Raw genomic sequence first — 25,149 nt, 5'->3', positions numbered from 1 at the left:
AAATATATATCAAAAAAAAAAATTAAAAATTAAATATTTAAAAACTATAACAGTATCTCAATTAAATAAAAAAGTAATCAAAGCGGCATAAACACGCAAATATGTTGTTAAATTATCTTAAAATCTTAATTTATATTTATATTTATAATTACAAATTAGTGCTGTCAAGTGATTAATCACGATTAATTGCATCCAAAATAAAAGTTTTTGCTTACAGAATATATGTGTGTATATTGTGTATATTATATATATATATATATATATATATATATAAATATATATATACATATACACACACACACACACAGTATATATATTTAAAATATTTATTTATATTTACATGTATATAATTTTATTCATATAATTATTATTATATATAAATGTATTTAATTTATAAACAATTAGATTTAAATAAATATATATATATATCCATGCATGTGTATGTATTTATATAAATATATAATAAATATACACAGTACACACACATATAATGTAAACAAAAACTTTTAATTTGGATGCGATTAATTGTTTGACAGCACTATTATAAATATTTCAGGTTAAAGAGAGTCCCTTCTGTTCTATTTCTATTCATGTTTCAGACTTTAGTTGAATTGTCACACAGAGATTCATTTTTAACTCACCAGAAACATAAAAATCCTGAAACACTGGAAAACACTCTGACATGGTGTGTGTGTGTGTGCGCGCTGACCCCTGACCTTGACCCCACCCATGAAGCTGACGCCCACTGATGGCATCACCCTATTCACACGTGCCCGACGGGCCAATTAAAACACACGTGAAGAGGAACGCAGATGACCTTCAAACGCTCATCCATCACTGATTCAGCTCTCCCACAATCCAACACAACCCAAATAAATGATCTTCAGTTCATTACCATCAGACGTCAGTCTCATCACGCCTGGAAAACATCACGTTAAATGAAGCTCGCGTCTGATTCGCGGCAGGACGTTTATAAATGACACACATTAAAATCATCACCAGCGAAAATACACAGAGAAACAAACGGCCGCAGATGTGCGTGAAATGCTTTTAGCATGGAAATGTGAAAGAAATTAAAATGAAAAGCCAACAGAAAGAAATACGAACAGGACAGAAACACACGCAGACGCGAGCTCGGAAGCGGGCCAGAAGATTCGGTCACACAAACACGAGGACGAGCGCCGCTGCCGCTGCCGCCCATCTGCTTCCACTGCCTGAGCGGCTCCAACGGGCCGTTTCATTAGCCGCTGATCAGCGCTCAGGAATCTGGGCCGAATTTCTCCCAGCTCAACCTCACGTGCAGATATCCCGAGCTGGAGCTCCGAGAACATGAGGCGCCTCGGGATTCCTGCGCGCTGACTCAGATCAGACCAGGAAAACATGCTCCGAAAACACGGAAAATATGAGCGAGAGAGAGAGACTGAGACTGAGAGAGAGACATAGAGACAGAGCTCAAACTGACAACCGCCCAGAACACCCTAGCAACACACCTACAACCTTATGAACCACCCAGCAACACCCTAGCAACCGCCATTAACAATCTAAGTAAGAATCATATGGCAGGAGGCGCTGTTACGCATCTTCTGTAACAGTGTTGAAAATCCCAATCAAAACACGGCGAAGAAGTAAAAGGGTCTTTCCACAAAATTAGTGCCTTTTCCACTTGGAAAAATTGAAAAATAAAAAAGTTTAATCAACATTTTTTAAATATCCATCTACGAAATGAAGACACCTTAAAGACTCCATCTCACGCTAGGTCATTAATTATTCTGTGACTATTGTTTTGGTATTTTCGTCAACCCTGTTACCGACACAAGCGTTACTAGATGCTATATACTCATATGCTACTGAAAGATATAGGCATTAGCTCAATAATATATCTTTAAAATGTTTGAATTTTAAACAGACTATCTTTAAAAAACAGGGTCAAACCTAATCAACGTCAGCCCTGTTACACACGTCAAAACCTGTTGCTCTAAAAAGTATTTGCTGATTGCTAATAGTTACGTTCATAAAAGCACATACTGTACACTTTGAAAGGATTTTACTAATATATGTTGATTACATTAAATGTAATAAATGTGTAAATTTACATTTTAAAAATGGTAACAGGTTTGACATTGCATGATTTCCCCCCTCAGTCAAGCCTCATAAATCATCAAAAATAGAGTGAGGGAAACATGCTGGTGTTTGAAGTGTTGGAATCCTGGTTGAGAGATGATGTTGCCTCCTAGAAATGATGTCACATGAATGTACATTATTTTACATGGGTTTTTTGATGAGGGTAACAGGGCTGACATGAAATCAGGGGACACCAATAAAATGATTCATATTTTACAGAAAAAAATGCATACTTATGCCAAAAACATTGCTTAACAATGAGTCTATATTTAGAACAATATGCAGATGTGATTTTATATCATTTTGCAAAATTAAAAGTCCTGCTGAAAAAGAAAAATCAGTGAGGGACAGGCCAAAAAAAGCTATTTAAATGATTTAAAATAATATTTAGTTGACTTTTATAGTGTAATATTGATGAAAGAATAAATTGCACATTTATTTGTTGTTATATTAAATCTATGTTTTTGATTTCTTAGGGACCCAAAAGGCACCAATTTCGTGGAATGACCCAAAAATAAGCGATCGTGTATGTAAGGAGATTAAACAGCATATACATCAAAACTACTGCCTAATGCTACATATGAAATCAGGAAGTGGTACAGGAATGAGAAAACTTGTTTTTATGTTTTGATCATCATTCTCAATCTGATCCAGACGCAGACTGACAAAAACACCATTTTCTTCATTTTTTTTCCCCAAAATTTTGCTTTTTTTAATGAAACTTGCCCACATTCAAGTGTTGATTTAAAATGGCTGCATGAAGCTACAATAAAACATGTTTTTTTGTTTAAAAGCAGAGTTCAGTTCGGTTCTTTGATTTGACATATTGCATGTTCAGATATTCATTAACAACTTATTCTGGGAGGCATGGAAGTTTTGTGAAAATGATCAAAAATGCTGGTGGTGGCATTTTGTAAGTAAAAATAAAAATGACTAAAACTTAAAATGAAAACAGGACATTTAAAATAAAATATAATTCGGAATATGAACAAAAACTATAACAGCTTATAAATGACAAACACACACTAGAATGAAGCACTGAAGAATTTTAACTTTGATTATGAAGTTCTAATAAATGTTCTAGTAGTCAGCAATTTAGTGTGTGTGTGTGTGTGTGTGTGTGTGTGTGTGAAGGGCGTCTCACCTGTACAGCCGGTCGTTCCTTTCCTGACGGAGAAGCCGAGGTCACAGTGACAGATGAACGAGCCCTTTGTGTTTTCACACTTCCCGCTCAGACAGATGTTTGGATTCAGCTCACACTCGTTCACATCTGACACACACACACACACACAGATTCAATAAGAGAACGTGTGTACTGTATGAGTGTGTTTGTACTGCAATAGTATCAGCACACTGCTTTGACATTTACCAGTACTGATGAGTACCATATTCATACATTATGACAGGGATTCATATTTTAATACTTTAACAACACACTTGCAAGTTCATAGTTCTCTGTTGTTGATTAAAATTACAAGATGTGCAAGTAAAGAAATAAAAAATGTCATTGTTTTTTTATTTTAACATTTTAGGATTTATTTGTTTTTAGCATTTTATTTAGATTTCTTTAATTGAAACTTTTTTGCTGTTTTACATTTGTGTGATTTAATTCATTTTTAGGTTCTCATCACCTCATCAACGTCAGTTTGGGAAACCCTGCGTTACGGCACACACACAGACCTCCGGTGTACTTCAGATAATACCATGGTATTGCCACAGCACATCTCCAAGCAGGTGTTTGTGTTACGAATGAGCCTCATTAATGAGTGAGCGTGTGATTTACCCAGACATGATTTCATATCCTCGGACGACATGTAGCCGTCAAAACACAGGCACTGGAATTCACCGGGGATGTTGGTGCACTGACCGCCGTGACAGATGTCAGGACTGTCCTCACACTCATCGATATCTGCACACACACACCAGCAGACAGACCATCAGTACAGTGTGAGCATGTGTTTGTAGTGTGTGTGTGTGTGTGTGTGTGTAATGTGTGTGTGACCTGTGCAGCTCCTGAGGTCGGGCATGAGGGCGTAACCATGGCGACAGCTGCACTCGTAACTCCCCTCTGAATTCGTGCAGAACGTCTCGCAGCCGCCGTTCTCAATGGTGCATTCATCGATATCTGAAACACACACACGTCACCTGAGTCACATTCACACGTCAGATTCTGTTTAGAGTCTATAGTTTGCGTACAGTAATAATGTGGAGCTTAGTATATTCCTGTATGTGGCTGCTGTAAGTTTGTTGATCAACATGTGTGTTTATTTTCCCGCTGTTATTTCCCGACAGATTCCAGATGATCATCAAGTGGTCCAGTCCATTTTAATCTTCCTCATTTATGGAATGATTATCTATATTTCAAAACCAGCCGTTTTTGTTTTTATTTTACTTGGTTTAAGAACAGTGTTGTCTTTTTGTCATGGTGCACAACACATTTTGATTTGGATATTTATGGAAGCCTCGGTATCATCTCAGAAGCTCTCTGATCTAAAACTGATGTCCAAAGCACATTATAAAGTACATTAATAATGTACATATATAATCATTTTGCACATTCTTGTTCCTTAGAGTTATATGTAATGATCAGGATTGCTCAAAGATACACTTTCAGGGTCAGATTATAATGAGAATCCTAAATCTTCTTTAAGGAGCACAAATGTTAATATGTGACCCTGTACCACAAAACCAGTCATAATGGTAATTTTTTTGAAATTGAGATTTATACATCATCTGATGTATGGTTTGTTAAGGATAATATTTGGTCGAGATACAACTATTTGAAAATCTAAATATTGATAAAATCACCTTTAAAGTTGTTCTTAGCAATGCATATTACTAATCAAAAATTAAGTTTTCATATATTTAAAATAGGAAATTTACAAAATATCTTCATGGAACATGATCTTTACTTGATATCCTAATGATTTTTGGCATAAAAGAAAAATCGGTCATTTTGACCCATACAATGTATTGTTGGCTATTGCTACAAATTTACCAGTGCTACTTAAGCCCCTTTGTGCTCCAGGATCACATATAGTGCACAAAACATTTCGGCTTCCACACATATCGTTATTTTAGTTCACTTGGATGAGAAAGTGCATATTTCTTAAATTCCGCCGACTTCAGGTTTGATTTTCTCTAGTTTTAGGAGCGCATTTTCACACATCCATGTGACATTCTGCTGTAAAAATGATGAATTTGAGATTTCAGTGGTTACAGAACTAGAACACTGTCTTTAAAACACGAGCAGCCTGTTTAGCGCACAGGAAACCGTAACGACAAACTCAATTAGGATTGTTTAAGCGGCGAGAGCTGCTGTCTGGACTCACGGCGCGAGTGACGTCAGACGAAACACAGTGATTCATGTGGGAAACGCCACGTTTAATATGAGCATCTGCGTGTCTTACCGACGCACGACAGTCTGTCTTCGGTGGATTTGTAGCCGGTGTTGCAGGAGCACTGATAGCGTCCGATCATGTTCACACACTGACCGTTCCTGCACAGCTTGTCGCTCAGCTCACACTCGTTGATATCTGCAGAGAAGAAACAAAACAAAACACACAATAAACACGATAACCAAAAACTGAATTCAGGATGTTTACAAATGAAGGTTTTGGTTAAAATTTGCAATCCAACAAACATGAAACACACACACTCACACACACGCACGTGTACTGACCCAGACACGCGGAGCCGTCAGGAGCGATCTCGTGGCCCTCCGGACACTCGCAGCGGAAGCTGCCCTCGGTGTTGATGCATTCACCTCCTCTACAGAGCAAAGGGTTGCGCTCGCACTCGTCGATGTCTGGAACACAGGACACATTACTCAGGACACTTCTGATATTACACCTGTGAATAATGAAACGTGACCGCAGTCGTCACACTGTCAGTCCCATCTAACTAGGCCTGGGCAATTCTTCTGATTTTATGGATTCATTCAAATTAGGGCTGTCAGTTAAATGCGTCAAATAGTTCTGAAAAAGTAACGTGATTTAAATATTTTGAAATATTTCCTCCACACCTGTACGTCATCTTGTATATCATATAGTCGACTGTTGACAAATATGATGCAGAGCAACAACATAAATGCAGTTACGCTCTAAAATTCAAGATATTGGCACAAAAAATGCCCCATATGTGTTTTGTCTCATACGTCACACGATATCACATCGGCAGCAAGAGCGATATATGACACGAGTGCTGATTTTGTCCTGATCTATCACGAGCTTAAATGTAATTTTATACAACAGTTCAGTAAATAAAAAGTTGATGTTTTAAAGACAATATTATGTGTTTTTGCTCATTTTTTCAGAGAACATATCACCTTTGAAGCCACAGCAGAATTGTTGCGGATCTTAGAGCAACACAGCGGTGTTTATTTTCTGAATGAATCCACGTTTTGAACGAATCGTGTGAATCAATGATTCAAAGGCCCGTTCATAAAATGAGCCATTTACTTAATTCCTGAATGAATCAGACTTTTGAATGAATCGAATGAATGAATGACTCATAGAGACATTTACCGCCACCTGCTGGCAGATTTAGTTTCTTATTTAGAGTAGCCTATCATTTCTATAAAACAATAATAATAATAATAATAATAATAAAAGCACTTTTGGTGAATAATAGTTCACCAAAAATTAAATTCTGTCATCATTTACTCACCCTTGTGTCATTTCAGACCTTTTTTTTGTGGAAAATAACAGAAGGAATTTTGAACACTGTTGGTAACGAAGCTGTGTTGGTTACAATGACTTGTTTCATGTTTCTCAAATGATCTTCTTTTATGTTCCATAGTTTGTCTGTTGCAGCCTAAATGTTTATGTGTAATAAATTCTATGTTGAATCAAATAAAATATTTATTTCTAAAGCTACAATTTGTAATGTCCACTTTCTCATTTAACACAAAAAATAGCTTTAAATAATCTTTGTGGGTATTTTCACAGTCAAATTTATTTTGAAAAAAACTGTAATCGACTGACAGTCCTAACTCAAATGTAATGTAGAATCAGGTCTGAATAAAAATATTAGCAAAGATTACAATTATACACACTGTCAGTCATATTTACATAAAAAACAATGGAAAAGCAGAAAGCTGTGCAGAGACACTACTGTATGTCTGACAGACTGAAAGCTGCTGCTGTTTTCATTTACGGGTAATAATCGCTGCTGTTATACTGACAGACATGAAGACTTTGAACTGTCTTGACTTTTCAAGTTGACTTATGAAACTTAATGTCTACACTTTGGCTCAGAAATATTTGGCATTTTTCTTATTTCATATTATTTCTGATATAGGATATGCTTAAGACAATATTTGTCTTCATATTTCATATATATTTTCTGCAGAGATATATAACAAATTAGTTTGTTTTACATTTACACCATGTTGAACTTCATACATGCTGCACTTTGAACTGAACGTTTGTTTTTTATATAGGACTTTGTTTTTGTTTTTTTGTTGAATGTTACATGAATCACGCTGTAGTTACATTTCAAAATTTGAAATCTTGAATCGGTCAAACTTTCTGAAAAACCGCGTGTGAGCGTCTCACCCATGCAGTTCTTCATCATCATGAATCCGCTCTCGTATCCGGGGAAACAATCGCACCGGAAATCGCCGGCTGTGTTCACACACGTGCCGTGACCGCACAGATCGGGAGAGATGCGACACTCGTCGATATCTGTGAAAACACACAAACACACAATTAAAGGACATACCCACACACCAATCTCAACCAAACCAGGATGAGTTAAAATAAGACAAAGCATGAAAACACATTCAAACAACTAAAAATCATGATCTTAATTTAAGTTGTTCAGTAAAACTGGCACTGTATATTGTGCAGGCATCAATTGTACTGACCTGGAAAAGTCATAGAAATTCATAAAATACTAACACTCCAAAGTATTTTTATGATGAACATGCATTTTACTAATTATGCCAAGCTCTAAATACTTATCAGGTCAAAATTAAAAGTAAAAAATATTTTTAAAAATTAATATTTTTCAGAAATGACTGGAAAAGTCATGCTGATTTATTGGTTTAAATTAAAACTTAAAGAAGGTCCCACTATGTCTGGAAACCTAAAGTTGAATTATTTTAAATAATTATAATTTGATTTATTTATTTTAAACTCTGAACACTTACAGTTTCTGTAAATTAATTTAAATTAAATTTTAAATTAAATTAAATTAAATTATTCTGACTTATAAAATCTGAAAACATAACTGTGTCAGATGAATTAATTGAATATTACTGTGGACGGTGAAGAACCCAAGAGTCAAAGATGTGAATCCCTGATCTAGACTGAGTTCAGTTCCACCTGCTACTAACCAGCATGACGTGATTGTTTTATTTTACAGCCATAAATAGCCTAAATAGTTTAGCCTTGTTTAGACACGATGATTGCGTATCACATGACACATCAGCACTCATTAGTGTTCACATGTGTTTCTGAACCTCATTTCCTGCGTCTGATCTCACCTGTGCAGTTCCTTTCATCAAAGTCCAGAGCGAATCCGCTGTCGCACCTGCAGCGGAAGCTCCCGATGGTGTTCCTGCAGCGGCCGTTTGTGCACAAGCTGTGGATCATTTTACACTCGTTTATATCTGCGGAGAAAACAAACAATGACGAGTCAGGATAAACGAATTAACTAAATGAATGTGTGAGTGTATGAGCGAGTGCACGCACCTTTCAGGAAGGGTTTGCCGTTGATGAAGTCTCCGCGGTGGGAGAATCCGGGCCGAGGGCAGAGCTGGCTGTATTCTGGCGTTCCTTTCTCCGGACACTCGTCACACTCCGGGCCCCAGGCCACGCCCACGGAGCAGCAGCAGGCGTCCACGCGGTGCCGGCCGGGGATCGGAGCGCCGCAGCGCTCGTCTTCGTGTGTGAGGTAACACAGCTCCGTGCGCAGGTCTGCAAACACACACATATGCACAAAACACTTTTGCAATTCATAAATGCTTCATAAAGCTCGGATTTAATAGTTAAACGTGTATGTTAATGAATTCCTGTCATTTGTAAATGCATGCTCATTTACAGTTAGCGTGATCATTTGCATAAATGCAGAACAGTCTAGCTGTGCATATGCAATAATAAAAAAGAATCAATTAAAGTGTCATTTAGAATAAACAGATCCACAGCTGTTCTCAGCTGTTTTTATTTAGCAATGACATTTATTTTCCCATTTAACTAACTGGTTTGAGGGTGTTGTGTGCAGACTAAAAGAACACAAATGTTATTTAATTTTATTTTTAACACCAAATTATTTTATTTCAGTTACATTTATAAAAAATAAAGTGTTTAGCATTTCACATTTATGCATTTTTTCCATGCCAACATAACACAAACACAAACATGAATCTGAAAATTGAAGTCAGAAAAGCTCTACAGGTGTAAATGTAGATGTAGTCATTATAAACGCATTCTGCTGGTGTTTTGTACGTACCAATGCAGGTTCTTCCAGTCGAATCCACCGTCATCCCAGTGGGACACTGGCAAATAAACGACCCGTCCGTGTTCACACACTTCCCGTTGATGCAGACGCCAGGAAACACCTCACACTCGTTCACATCTGCACACACACACACGTGAATCAGGTGAACATGAAACTCACTTCTAAACATATGAAGATAGTGAAGTGTGACGTGAGATCTCACCTTCACAGACGGTTCCCTTCGACCGCCCGTAACCTTTAGAGCAGAACGGATCTGAAACACACAAAACATGCGTTTAGCAAACAAACAGAACACAGATCAGAACACCAGCATACACTAATGATTAAGATTCTCTTCTGCTCACCAAGGCTGCATTTATTTGATCAAAAATACTGTAAAATGTGTAATATTATTCTAATTTCAAACAGCTGTTTTCTATGTGAATATCTGTTAAAGTGTAATTTATTTCTGTGATGCGCAGCTGAATTTTCAGCATCATTACTCCAGTCTTCAGTGTCACATGATCCTTCAGAAATCATTCTCATATGCTGATTTGCTGCTCAACAAACATTTATTATTTTTATCAGAACATGGTTGAACACGGTTCTGGTTTTCTCACCTGGTTCACATCTGGCACACGGTGAGCCCCAGGCCGCCCCCCAGCGTGGCGCAGCAGTGAGATTTCAGCGTCGCTCCGTTAATGTTAATCTCACACTGTCCGTTCACCACCTTCAGCCAACACGTGCCTTTAGTGGTCTCTGAAACACACACGCACGCAGCGCGCATGAGGCTTTAACACACACGTCTGATGATGTGTGAAGGGACAGGAAGTGAACTCACCCACACACAGAGTTCCTGAATTGTCCAGTGTGCTTCCCGTAGAGCAGAGACACAGGAACGACCCGGCGCTGTTCTTACACTCGCCGTTCACACACGGGTTACTCAAACACTCGTCGACATCTGAACACACACGAGAACATCAGATGTGATTACAACATGTAAACACTCAAAAAGTCGTCAATGCAACACTTTGAACACTATTCACTGAATCAAAGTTTTATGTCAGTTCATTAAAATGGACAGTTTGAACTGATTCACTCAAACGAAGCAAATTTATTGTACCACCTCTTTTCTTATTTTAGAACTTCAACATTTTATACTTGAAGTATGTCTTAAGAACATGTGTGAGTTAGGGTGCAAACAAATAACTGAATCAAGTGAATCAAGTTCACAGAAATGAATCAAACTGCTCAACTCGTGTCTGTTTTCAGCTAAAATTAGACGCTATTAAAACATGTCCATCTGATTATATTCATATGTGACCCTGGACCACAAAACTTAAGGATGCATAAGGGTACATTTTTTGAAATTGAGATTTATACATCATCTGAAACCTGAAATAAACCATTGATGTGTGGTTTGTTAGGCTAGAACAATATTTGGCTGAGATACAACTGTTTGAAAATCTGGAATCTGAGGGGGCAAAACAATCAAAATATTGAGAAAATCACCTTTAAAGTTGTCCAAATGAAGTTCTTAGCAATGCATATTACTAATCAAAAATTACGTTTTGATATATTTACGGTAGGAAATTTACAAAATATCTTCACGGAACATGATCTTTACTTAATATCCTAATGACTTTTGGCATAAAAGAAAAATCGATAATTTTGACCCATACAGTGTATTGTTGGCTATTGCTACAAATATACCAGTGATACTCAAGACGGGTTTTGTGCTCCAGAGTCACAAATATTATGTAGGTTGTGTGTGTGTGTGTGTGTGTGTGTGACGTGACCCACCTTCACACACCTCTGTCTCGGGCTGGAAGATGAAGCCCTTTGGACAGTGGCAGTTGAAGCTGCCGGGCGTGTTCCTGCACACGCCGTTCTCACACAGGTGTCTGTTCATCATGCACTCGTCCACATCTGAAACACAGACGCACACGCGTGATGCAGACGTCTGCGCGCTTCTCGCGCTAATGTCTGCAGAGATACTGACCGACGCAGGTCTTCCCGCTGATGTCCACCTCAAAGCCCAGATTACAATTGCACTTGTACGTTCGGAGCATGTTCTCGCACACGCCGTTCTGACAGATTTCAGGATCCAGCGCACACTCGTTTATATCTGAAACACGGAGAACATACTTGGATGCAATTAATCTCACAAAGAACATATTCAGCTCATATTTCACCCATAAATCAGATGAAAAAATGAGAAATTGTTTATTTTATGCATACACCTGTTAAGTAATAGTTAATGTAAACTTAACTGTATAATTTATGTAATTATAACACTTTTAATTTAAAAAAAAAAATAAAATTATTCATCATATATCTTATTGTTTGATATTTATTATTTAATTTGTATTATTTATAATTTTTAAATATTTTATTATATACACAAATTTCTTTATTTTTTGAGTGAAATTTGGGTAATTTGTTATTTTTTTTTAAATACTAGTATTTATCTTGTATGTTATTATTAGATATTTATTATTTATTTTGTATTATTTGTAATTTTTATATACTTAAATATTTTATTATATACACAAATGTCTTTATTTTTTGAGTGAAATCTGGGTAATCTGTACTTAATAAAAGTTTATTTTATTGGTTACATTTATCATATTATTTTTTATATAATTTTAATAACTATTAACTATAATTATATTATTTAATAGAATAATACAGTTTAAAAATTCATTTTATAATAGAAAAATATGTAATTATTAATATTCTTGTTGTTATTATTATTATATTAAATATACAGTTGCTTAGTAATTCAGACTAATTATATAAATTACATATCTATTCATACATTTTTCGGATTTTGGGGTAAAATATAACCTTCTTCAGAGTTCTTTTGTATACATGTATGTGTGTAAGAGTGACCGCACCTCTGCCGTCAGTCGTGGTTCCTAGGCCGTGACTGCAGAGAACCGAAAACTCAGCTGGAACATAAACACACAATTTAACAACGTGTTTGCAGATGCCAGAGCACTTTAAACATGGCTGTGTGTGTGTGTGTGTGTATGTGTGCGTGTGTGTTTAAGGTTCCAGTCACACACAAACACACTGAGAAGCTTCAATCTCAGACATGCTGAACCTCTCAAGGCGCTGATGTCATCCATGATGTCATGGTTTCCATGGCAAGGAGAGGTGAGGAGTGATGTGTGGGAGCTGCTGCTGGTTGGACGCTGGTGCAGAGTCACGCTACACCCGTGTGTGTGTGTGTGTGTGTGTGTGTGTGTACCTGAGTTGAGCGGCGGGCACGGCTGGCAGGGCTCTCCATAGGCGTACTCCACACTGGCGCAGCAGCACTCGGATTTGGTGACGGCGCCGAAGAACGGGCGCACACACTGACCGCGCTTATAACCGCCGTAACACGTGCTGCGCATGTGTGTGTCTGCAGGAGAGCAAAAGTGTCCTCAGCATCGCGTTCAACAACAACAACAACAACATGCCGTGATAAACAGCCATTGACTAAACGACTGCAGAACAACATTTCAACACTCAGAACAACAAACAAAACCCTTAATGAAACCCACTGAACAACAAACGACACGTGTGTGTGTGTGTGTGTGTGTGTGTGTGCATATGCGAGTCTGCACAAGAGTATGCATGTGTGTGTGTGCGTATATGAGTATGCATGCACGAGTGTGTCTGTATGAGAGTATGCATAAGTGTGTGTGCATGAGCACAAGTGTGTACAAGAGTATGCATGTATAAGTGAGCGAGCGTGTGTGTGAGTGAGTGTGTGTGTATGTGGCTGCACTCACCTACGCAGATGCGTCCGTCGAGCCCCACGGCGAGTCCCGCCATACACTCGCAGCGGAACGAGCCCTCTGTGTTGACGCAGTGACCATTCATACACTGGCCAGTAGTCTCACACTCGTCCACATCTGACACAAACACACACAGAACACACATGACACGCTACACACACATCTGCACACGTGATGAGCATCAACAGAACACCTCAAACCTGATCAAAACCCTTACAGATAACTAATCATACAGCTAACAATTCAGATCTACTAAGAACATTTTATTGTTCTCTGAATGTCTTTTTAAATGTTTTAAAAACGTTTATATGAACAATAATGGGATAGTTCACCAAAATGAAGATATTTTGCAAAAAAAGTAACCAAACAGTTGACGGCAATCATTTACTTTTTATAGAATGAAAAAATATCTTTTGTGTTCAACAGAAGTAAAGAAAAACTTATGCAGGGTTAAAACATCAGGAAGAGGAGTACATTTTCATTTTTGGTGAATTGACCCTTTAAGGGAACATGTAAACATTATGAGAATGTTATTTTTGAATGTTCTCTGGATGTTTTGTAACAAATGGTAATATTTTTAAAATGTCCAACTATAAACAGGGTTCGTACAAATACTGTAAAATAAAATCACTGTCACTACTTTTTTGATTTTTTTAAAGGACTTCAATCACAGATCTCACTTGTGGTTTACTGTTTAAGAAAAAAAAATTCAGAAAAAAAAGATTCGTGAACCATCATTTCAGATCAGGACTTCAATTTGCGGAATGATTCAGGAACCAGCTCCGAAGTTCTGATTTGTGATACGCGCTCCGATGTCCCAATATGAATCAAATGATTCGCGATACGCAAAGTTCCTATCTGAATCAAATGATTTGCGATTCAAGGTTACGATCTAATTGATTTGCAAAGTTCCAATCTGACCTTGCGTCCCAATGTGCATACTATCTGCCCTAAATAGTATTGAAAAGTACTACTAAATCACATAGAATTAAGGATGGATAGTATGCACATTGGGACGCCGGCTAAGTCAAAAACGCAGAGTTACGATCTAAGTCAAATGATTCGTGATTTAAAGGCCCGATCTGAATCAAATGATTTGCAAAATGCGATCCAATCAGAGCGCTTCGAAACAGAAAAAGATATGTGCTTGTTAAAGAAATTAAACACTTATTTCATAGATACATTGTCTATCAATAACTCAAGCACTTTTCAAGTACCTCTTCAGGAATATTTAGCTATTCTCAAAGCTTTTCCAGGCCTTAAATCTCAAAAAGTCGCATTCAAATACTTCAAGCTTTTTAAGCACCTTGTACGAAACCTGTGTAAATAATGTTTTTGTGCTAACATTTGGAGAACATTATTAAAGACCAGGTAGCTCTGAACAAACATTCAAACATTCTGTAACGCTACTGTTCTTAACTCTAGACTCCCTGTTATCTGGGACGCTCTTCACTACACCATGAAAATGAACAGCAGTAAGTATCTAAAACACATTAAAGAATCATGACTCAGGTGTGAAAATGAGTCTGATTTGTGGATCTGCTGGATCCGTCTGCTTTTATCGCACAAGAAAGAGCTGCTAAACATCTGCTCATGAAGTCTAATCTTGATTTTTGGGCGAACTGTTCCTTTAACGTGAGATCAGTAATACACATAATTCATCTGAGCTCAGACTCTTTCTCTGAGACTGAAGCTGAGAGCAATCAGTGTGATCAACAGTGTGTGTGTGTGTGTGTGGTTTCCTGTGTTCTAGACTCGTTCCTCCTGAGACTATACAAATCATTAATGAGCAAGTACATCATACGCATGACTTCAGATGTGTGTGTGTGTGTGTGTGTGTGTGTGTGTTTTGAGGTTTGTGCTTGGAAGGCCCAAATATGTGAAAAGGTCCTCAGTAATGTTCTGATTTTGATCTCTGTGTGTCTTTGTGTGATTGTTTAGGGCCGGTTAGTAACTGTGTGTGTGTTCACTTACCCACACAGAATCGTCCAGTACCATCTAACAAGTATCCAGGTTTGCAGATGCACTTGAAGCTGCCGTCCTCATTGATGCACATGCCATTCAGACAGATGTTCCTTATCAAACACTCATCAGTGTCTAAAACACACACACACACACGCACACAACCAAGCAACCAAAACACTCCGTCAGGGTTCAACAGGCATCACTTCATGAACATCCAGCCCTTTTTCATGCACTTTACATATAATGTCTGTTTTGCCTAATTGACTTTTTATTTCTAACATTCTCTCTATATATTAATTCCCATTATACATATTAAATAAAAACAGCCTTGAGTGCCCTACAACACATGAGAAGACCTAAAAACCCAGTTTCTGAAATAATAACAGCCTTTTACTGATAATTCAGGACCTACTTTTCAGAAATTGCTAATTCTTCTTCCTTTAGAGACGGTTATTAATCTGTAGCTCCAGGTATTCTAGAACGTGTATTTCTAAAATCTAAATGTAAGTACTTGTGCGAACCTTGCTTGAAATACTGTAAACATGTTGTTTACATTCGCTTTAACCCCTCCCCTGAAACTAGACCACACCTACTCTGACTCCACCCATGCACTTGAGCCCCACCCATCCAATCATGTCCCGCCCACCCAGACTGTCCACACTGATCAGTTTAGAGATCATTTACAGTGGTATTTATGAAACCTGTGTGGACACAATCAGTGTTTTTCACTTCTGCCATGAAGTTTAGCCCGTAGTGTCCCATCAGTGCTAATACAGACATCACTGGTTTAAAAGCAGACACTTAGTTATGACTTCTACTCATGTCTGTCTCTAAACTGCAGTGCATTGTGGATCACAGTCGGACGTCTCACCTTGGCAGTTCCTTCCGTCAGCTGAGATCTCAAAGCCGGCGTTGCACACGCAGTGGAAGCTGCCCTCCGTGTTGACGCAGCGGCCGTTGTTACAGATGCGGCCGTTGGCCACGCACTCATCCAGATCTACAGACAACAGGCAGACGTGAGCGTGTGTGCATGTGTGCGAGTATTGTGCGTGTGTGTGTTTGTGTACGGTTACCTCGACACTCGGTTCTGGTGGCCGTGCTCTGGAATCCAGTGGGACACTGGCAGTAATAGGATCCGGGCGTGTTCACACACTCTCCGTTCACACAGGGGTTTCGCTCACACTCGTTCGCATCTAAACACACAAACAAAACACGTGATCAAACGCTCGCCCCAGACCCCTTCCACACGTCTGATATCAGGCGAAACACTGACCGATGCATTCGCCGCGGCCGTCCAGTCTGTAGCCCATGTTGCACTCGCAGCGGTAGCTGCCCGGCGTCGGCACGCAGCGGCCGTTGATGCACAGGTTACGAAACGCCTCGCACATGTTCGTGATGTTCTGAGGCAGAATGACTAAGAGAGACACAGGAAAATGTCAGGCTCAGAGTCTACTATAGTTATTATAATTAAGCTTATTAGAGTTAACTAAAACTAAAATTAAAACCATAAAAAATATTTTATTTATTTTAAATAAAATTAACTTCAAATTAAACTAATATTAAATTAAATTAAATTAATTATATTAATTAAATTAATTATTAAATTAAATTAAATTAAAAACAGCTTTTGTCAGCTAGTTGCCAAGGCAACATTTCTTATTTTAATTTAAATTGATGTACTAAAATAAAAAATAATAATAATAATAAAAATAAAAAACATATTGGAATATAGAAAAACTACTAAAATTAAAAAAAAAAAATTACTAAAATGTTAAAATTCAAAAGAAATCAAAAAATATAAAAAACCTGCTTCAAAATCATGATAAAAAATTACAATAGTATCTCAGTGATAATGGAATAATACTGATATGGGGAGGCCTCATTTTAAAAGTGTGATTTCTAGACATGGAAACATTCAAATCTTAAAACGCCATGGGAATTTTACTATGAATTTACAATTTTCTATTTATGCCATCCTGTAAAATATCTTATTAGGAATAAATTGTGAGCAAACTGAAAATATAGTGCCTTGCACATCCAAATCATGCAAGTGTGCATAGGATAAAAATTATGCAAGTTTGCATAATTGCAACAACTGAAAAACTGTAAACTGAAAGTCATGAATTCACTGGTTAAAAAGAGCAGGAATACTGAAAACATTCTGTTTCTGGAAACTTGCGGAATCGTGAAATGTGTCTTTGCAGAGGTGTTTATGTGCATTTATGTGTATTACCTGGTCTGATGGTGAATGAGGGAAGTTCAACGGATGTGGGCGGCACATGAGGAAAACCTGGGCCTGGACCAGGACCAGGACCAGGACCAGGACCAGGACGAGGATCGATCGGAATCAGAATCGGACCTAGACCTGGACCCGGACCCGGTCGGTCTGGATCAGGAATCGTGTGACCATACAGACAGAGTCTCTGATACTCCTCTGAGCAGAGACAGATAGAGTGTGTGTGTGTTAGTCATTTTTCATATTCATATTCAGTTCATATTATTCAGTTGACTAATAAAAAATGATTACAGCTTCTGTACCATAAAAATTATTTTACATTTTTTGTTCAAAATACCATTTCAATTGTTCAGCTGTTCTAAACTTTTTATGATGTTGTTTAAATACAAACAAAAATAAAGTTATTAATAAAGCTGTTTGATCGACAGCATGACGAATCGTCTCGGTCACCTGTTCCGCGGATGGGACACATCTCCGGGACGGTGGATCCGGACCAGCATCCTCTGTTCTCGCAGCAGCACTGACTCTTGGACATGCGCTGCGGCAGCAGGTTAGCGCAGCGTCCGTTCACGATGTTAGCGTAGCAGAACCCCGTCCGCGCGTCTGGAGCAGAGCACACAAACACAGCGTCACTGCGCTTCGGCATGAGCTAACATAATCGAACGCATTCACAAAATAAGATTACAGCATATTTGCAAACTGCATTTCACAAACTCATCCTCATTCATAATCACAAAACACGATTTGGAAATCCAAAACAATTCATCTACACACAAGTGTTTGCACATTTCACAGTGTTTATAAATATAGAAATAGTTGAATCTGGACCTCCTTACAACCTCTCTTTTACTCTTTATTTCATTATGGCTCAAAGATCTGGCCTTCTTTATAAAACTTGAAAAAAATTAATACAATATGAGAGGTAGGGGAGAAGGAATTTTTGAAAAATGGAAACAATTTATGATTTTTTTAATGATTTAAAAACCTTAGATGTGGATTGGGTGGAGGTATATATGTATAAATATATAAAAATATATATATTTTTTTATTATCATTATTTTATTATTTAAAAAAATATATTTATTTACATTTTTAATTCTCATTCCAGTCATGCTATGCATGTATAAATTCACGTGTGTTTTTTTTTTCTTCTTCAGATCTTCAGATGTAATTTGCTTTAATTGGGGATTGCTTTGTTGGGGCTGGGTGTGATTGTTTATGGTGTGGGGGTGGAATAAAATTTTGTCTATGACAAAAAAAGGAAACTGTTGAATCTGCATTTGTGTGCATATTATGACTGGCTGGGTTAAAAACACACATTTGATTGGCTAAAGAGAAAATCTGTTTAAAAACACTCCTCTGTAAATCAGTTCATGCGATGCACAAACACTCAACATAAACACACGTCCACCAGCCAACAGAGACTGTTCTGGAAAGGTTCCCTCAAGTTATAAAACATAAAACATTCTTCAAGCAACATTAATAGAATGCTCGTTTAGAGTTATCTGGACTTTAATAATGTTATAAATATGAATTCAATTGAATTTTCAAAAAGTTAGCATGTTAACACTTACACATCGTTCATGGAATGTTTCTTTCTGAACTTTCGTCTAACGTTTTTTAAACCTTACTACTTGTTTCAGAACATTCAAAAGCAACGTTCCTGTAATTCTTGTTAAATGATACAATGGAATGTTCCCTTAACATTCACATTAAAAAATGTTTTTTAAACTGGATGTTTTGAATGTTGACAGAACTTTCAGAAATAATGTTTTCATAACTTAGCAAAATGTTCTTCGAACATATTTTTGTTAGCTGGGTACACGCATATGTCACTTCACATTGGATACATGGCCCCACACACATATGCAGTGTGACGGCGCAGTCTGTATAATGACAGAGCATCTCCAGCTGCAGGAGTAGCGTGAGCGAGCGAGCGGAGCCTGATGATGGAGAAGAGAGGGATGTTTGGCTCAGGAGACGTTTGGAGTGGATCGAGTCATAGCGCACATTCCTTCCACACAAACGCAGCCAGCACACATCAGCTGAAGACCACTGACCCACTTACACACACTCCTCCTCCGAAGGTCTCGCGCACAAACGCTTATTTTTACAGTTTCATGTAATTCATCAGCTTCAGCTGAATGTGCTGCACTGGCCTGATGAATAACTGTACATGTTCTACCACAGTCAGCTCACGTCCAATGATTTTCAAACCCGGTGAACTCTATCTGGGTTCACCTAAATTAAAAAAATGGAAACCCTGAAAGGTTTTCAATGAGAAAAACACACGGAATGTGGTCTTCTCGTGGAGAACTGATGAGAAAGTGTGAAATGGCTGTTTCATTTTCGGTCTGAATGTGAGTTTGCAGTGGAGTTCGGAGGATCTGCTGGCCTCCTCCTTTAGGTTTCGTTATGACTTTGAAAGCGAGCAATAAGGAAATGTGAATATTTCCTCTGCAAACACACACACTGGAAACAGACAGGAGGAGAGTTTCAGTGAGGACAGCTGGATCAGACTCACCGATGCAGCGCGATCCGTCCAGCGCCGTGTCGAATCCCACCGGACACCTGCAGAAGTAGCTGCCGATGGTGTTGGAACACTGACCTCCATTGCACAGGCCTTGGATCTGAGAGCACTCGTCAATGTCTGAGACACACAAACACATCAGATCATCACACTTAAATCAGCCAGTACAGTACAAACATCTTTACCATCAAAACCACACTCATGACGCTGGCTGTCCAAGAAAATCATACTAGTCAAAGCTAACCTGCATGATGATCTTCCGAATAGTGACTGCAGTAGTAACTGATATCTAGACTACTGTTTAAAAGTTTGGAATCGGTAAGAAGTGTCTTATGCTCACAATGACCCCAGGTCATCCCAGATATGAGTTTGTTTGTTCATCAGATGTGTAGAAATGTGTCATTCCATCACTGTCTCACCAATGGAGTGAATGGGTGCCGTCAGAATGAGAGTCCAAACAGCTGATAAAAACATCACAATAATGTAATCCACACCACTCCAGTCCATCAGTTCACATCTTGAAAAGACAAATGCTTGGACAAATCCATCATTAAGACATTTTTAACTAAAATACCATAGTCCATAATCCATAATAACACTTCCTCCAGTGAAAAAGTCAATTTCCTGTTGTCTCTCACATCAAAAACCAGCCACATATTTGTTTTAGCTTGTAAACAGTGTTTGATCTGTGCAGATTTCTCTCCTAAATTCAGACCAGACCACTTTTTCACTGGAGGAAGTGTTATTATGGATTATGGACTTATGGATTTTAGTTAAAAATGTCTTGATGGATTTGTTTGAGGTTTTGTCTTCTCAAGATGTGAACTGATGGACTGGAGTGGTGTGGATTACTTGTGGATTACTGTGATGTTTTTATCATCTGTTTGGACTCTCATTCTGACGGCACCCATTCACTCCATTGGTGAGACAGTGATGGAAGGGCACATTTCTCCAAACTCATCCTAGTGTTGAATCACCTGAGGGTGAGCACATTTTCATTTTTGTTTGAACTATTCATTCAGTACGTGAAACACAGTTTCTATCTAAGAAACACTCATCAGGCGAATTCAGACTCAGATTCTGGCACCCAAACTACTAAAGAGAGCAACGGGTCGTCATCTACATAACGCTGCAGCTGCGGGACGCTGCGTTTGAAGGGGTTTTGCTGTGTGATGTGAATTATTGAGCAATGTGAGCGTCAGATGTACTGTCAGACGACTGACCGCAGCATCTCTGCAGTGAAATACGACTTCACTAATAATGGACAGCAGTTTGAGTTTGGCTCTCGCTCGGGTGCTTTCCAGAGCTCTGGGCCGTTATTTCTGGGTGCGGGGCGGGTACAGATCTCACATACACTCGGTTCTGCTTTAAAGAGTCTCACTCCAGTTCAGCGACGACTCGTTTGATTGAACACGAGTAAAAATAAAACCCTTGTGTTCTGCTGTAAACACAGCAAAGCAGCCAGACTTTCTCTGTCTCTGTGCGTCTGTCCTATAAACATGTCTAAAAGCGTCGTCTCTGAGCTAATGACAGAAGATTCAGACTCGCTGTCTAAACAAACTCACGCTAATGGCGCTGTCTAAGCGATGTCAGACGCACATCGTCTTCTGTGATCATCATTTAGTGATCACCATTTACGCTACATCAGAATTAAATTATGAAAATAACGACAGTGCATTGAAGTGTGGAATCAAATGGAGTTTGATTAGATGATGCTATAGATGGAGTTTATGTGAGATAATCAACGATCTACTATAAAACACAAACTACAGGAGACGTTTAAATGAGGAGCTGAACTAAACCAGATTTTGCCACAAGCACACTCACAACTGCAGAGAGAGAGAGTCTGAGACGACAAAAATACACACAGATGAACACTCAGAGGAGCTCCGTCTCAGATGTTTCTACAAAAAGTCCTCAAGAGAGATAAAAACAGACCCAAATGAGTCACTGGTTTTCATCGGATGAGAAATGATGTGTTTGTTTGTTTCAATGTTTCATATTGAGATCTGACTTTTGACTGCGGCTTTTGGTATCTTTCCAAATCACAAAAGTATGTTTACTAGCATTCCCAGTGACTTATGAAAATGTTATATCCGAACATTCTCTGAACATCCAAAATGTCTAGCTGTTTTTTTAACATTTAAAAATGTTTCATTCCATTTTATCACGTTGCAACATGAGAATGTTACATTTGAATGTTTGAATGTTACATTTTGAATTTGTTGGATGTAACGTTTTGAAAGTTTGAATGTTACATTTTGAATGTTTGAATGTTACATTTTTAATATTTGAAAGTTACATTTTGAACGTTTGAATGTTCTCTAAATGTTTTGAAAATATTCTTTAATACCATTTGTTTAAACTCCAACTAAAACAGATCGGAAAAACGTTCCATGAATGAAGTATAAATGTTTTTTGGGTTAACATTATTAAAGAAGGGACACTTAACGAGCGTTCTATTAACATTACTGGAAGAACGTTTGTTCATAATTTTGAGAGAACCTTGCCAGAACAATCTGACAATGTTGGCAAATCTGAGCCCAGTTTGAGACACTGTTGAGATGTCTTCTGAAACTCATGTTCAGACAGATGTGAGACTATGGGACTTTTCCTTAGGAGAAACATCTGAGAACATCTGCACTTCAGCTTGAGTCTGTTTGCTCTCTATAATGTCACGGCTGTTTAGGAGAAACATTTGAGATGTTAAAGAGAGTTCATGTGTGTAGAGAGAAACTCCATCTGCAGAGCTGAACAGTGAGTTCTAATGTGTGTGTGTGTGATTACCTTCACATTTCTGTGTGATTTCGTTGAACTTGTGTCCAGCAGGGCATTTGCACTCAAATGAGCCCACAGTATTCACACAGTTTCCCCCCTGACAGAGTCCAGGAATGGCCTGGCACTCATCCACATCTGCACACACACACACACACACACACACACACACACACACACACACAGAGAGAGAGGAAATGCTTTAACAACACAACACAACAGATGCACTCAAATCAGTGTGTATAATTCAAAACAGAACAACACGAGGAGGAAACATCAGCACTCTGGTCTCATGTCGCAACGCTTCATGTGTGTTTGTGGAGCCTGAAAACAAAGCAAAGAGTTAAGACGTGAACAAATCATAATATTCAGATTGCGCTCTATTTCTGTATGACTAATGTAAAATGTAAGTAAATGAGAGTCATTGATCATGTGACTTTTTGTACAGACAGTCAGATGTTCTTCTTCCATTGTATAAATCATACTGTTTTACCCACATTAAAGAAAAAAACACATGCACTAGTGTTCAAATGTTTGAGGTCAGTAACATTTTTTAAGTGTTTTGAAGTGTCTTCTGCTCACCATTCATATGATCAAAATTACAGTAAAATTGTGAAATAGTATTACAATTTAAAATAGCTGTTTTCTATGTGAATATGTTGTAAAATGTAATTGATTTCTGTGATCAAAGCTGCATTTTCAGCATCATTACTCCAGTCTTCAGTGTCACATGATCCTTCAGAAATCATTCCAATATGCTGACATTTCTGATTATTATCAGTGTTGAAAACAGCTGTGCTGCACAATATTTTTGTGGAAACCGAGATGCATTTTATTTTTTAGGATTCACAGATTAATAGAAAGTTTTTTGTATTATTTTTTACAACATTTCAAATGTCTTTACTGTCACTTTTGATCAACTTCTCAAAATATTTAAATATTCAGTTCTTTAAATCTTTTGAACAGTACTGGAGAATACCAGTGCAATCAGACGTGTTGATCCCATCAGTCTAGCGTAGGTTAATATCTACTGTGATAGTGATACTGTACACACACCTGCATCACACACAGAAGAATGCAGCACTGAGTCATTGCGCACACACACACACACACACACACACACACACAGACACACATAGACAGACAGTGAAGAGCGGGGAGACATGTAAATAGGGAAGAAATATTAAGGGACCAGATAAAAACCTGATTGATTTGAGGAGAAGTGTGAGACCGAACCGAAAGAGAAAGGAGACGAAAGCGAGACGAGCCCACGCTCACCCTCCCAGAGCGACTCAGACAGCCAGACGATAAAAGAATTTACCCAGCTGGAGGAATTACAGTCACAGCCAAACTACACACACACACACCGGAGCTGGTCTGTGACAATACCGGAGATCCTCTTCAAGACCTGCACCACAGACCGGAACAGACTGGCCCATCTTACCCCAGCACTGCTCCTGTCAGCCTCAGCTCAGATCAACAGGTGCATCATCTGAGTGATTCGTTTGCAGTCAGTGTGTGTGTGTGTGTTTGTGTGTTGGATCTGTGTGTTTGCTCTTGATAAGTGTAGATCTTGATCAGTGTGTGTGTGTGTGTGAGTTTGTGTGTGTTGTGGGATCGTCTGGTTCGCTGAGGCGTGCATCTATGTGTTCTGACAGTGTGTCCTTGTTTGCATGACTGCGAGCATTCCTGCATTAGAACCAAAACCAATCTGACTCAATTAGAGTGAACTGTCCATCCGTCCGTCTGTGTGTGTGTGTGTGTGTCTATGTCAGGGTCAGAAATTAAAATTTTCCAACAATATTTGCCCCAGGACTTGATTTCCAGGGATTTTTTCTCCTTTGCAAGGGCACTTTTAATAATTACTTGATTATTTGATGCTTCTGTGTTGGTTTTTATGTCAAATTGAACCACTTACTTCACTCAATCACAACACCATAGACTGATACCAATTGTGACCCTGGACCACAAATCCATAAGAGTTTTTTAAATAAGCTGAATAAATAAGCTTTCCATTGATGTATGGTTTGTTAGGATATGACAATATTTGGCTGAGATACAACCATTTAAATATCTGCAATCTGAGGGTGCAAAAATCAAAATAATGAGAAAATCGCCTTTAAAGTTGTCCAAATGAAGATCTTAACAATGCATATTACTAATCAAAAATTAAGTTTTGATATATTTATGATAGGAAACTTACAAAATATCTTCACGGAACATGATCTTTACTTAATATCCTAATGATTTTTGGCATAAAAGAAAAATGTATCATTTTGACCCATACAATG

At 38.1% G+C, this 25,149-nt stretch overlaps 1 protein-coding gene across 1 annotated transcript in view; it reads right to left on the bottom strand.

Annotated features, from left to right (window-relative positions):
- The window catches only part of fbn1 (fibrillin 1), a 62,872-nt gene that overhangs the window by 26,609 nt on the left and 11,114 nt on the right, over positions 1–25,149 (bottom strand). Inside the window, 26 exon segments of the mRNA XM_051134579.1 lie at positions 3,266–3,391; positions 3,905–4,030; positions 4,124–4,246; positions 5,532–5,657; positions 5,804–5,929; positions 7,680–7,808; positions 8,612–8,737; positions 8,820–9,044; positions 9,577–9,702; positions 9,788–9,838; positions 10,185–10,224; positions 10,226–10,323; positions 10,406–10,525; positions 11,368–11,493; positions 11,567–11,692; positions 12,465–12,518; positions 12,821–12,973; positions 13,347–13,469; positions 15,327–15,449; positions 16,189–16,314; positions 16,391–16,510; positions 16,591–16,731; positions 17,551–17,751; positions 18,004–18,156; positions 20,078–20,203; positions 22,871–22,996. Coding sequence (XP_050990536.1) covers positions 3,266–3,391; positions 3,905–4,030; positions 4,124–4,246; positions 5,532–5,657; positions 5,804–5,929; positions 7,680–7,808; positions 8,612–8,737; positions 8,820–9,044; positions 9,577–9,702; positions 9,788–9,838; positions 10,185–10,224; positions 10,226–10,323; positions 10,406–10,525; positions 11,368–11,493; positions 11,567–11,692; positions 12,465–12,518; positions 12,821–12,973; positions 13,347–13,469; positions 15,327–15,449; positions 16,189–16,314; positions 16,391–16,510; positions 16,591–16,731; positions 17,551–17,751; positions 18,004–18,156; positions 20,078–20,203; positions 22,871–22,996 — 3,240 coding nt within the window.

The sequence above is a fragment of the Labeo rohita genome, chromosome 18 (genome assembly GCF_022985175.1).
Source record: "Labeo rohita strain BAU-BD-2019 chromosome 18, IGBB_LRoh.1.0, whole genome shotgun sequence".
Classification (NCBI taxonomy): Eukaryota; Metazoa; Chordata; class Actinopteri; order Cypriniformes; family Cyprinidae; genus Labeo; species Labeo rohita.
The sequence above is the reverse complement of the archived record's forward strand: the minus strand, read 5'-3'. Positions and strand labels throughout refer to the sequence as shown.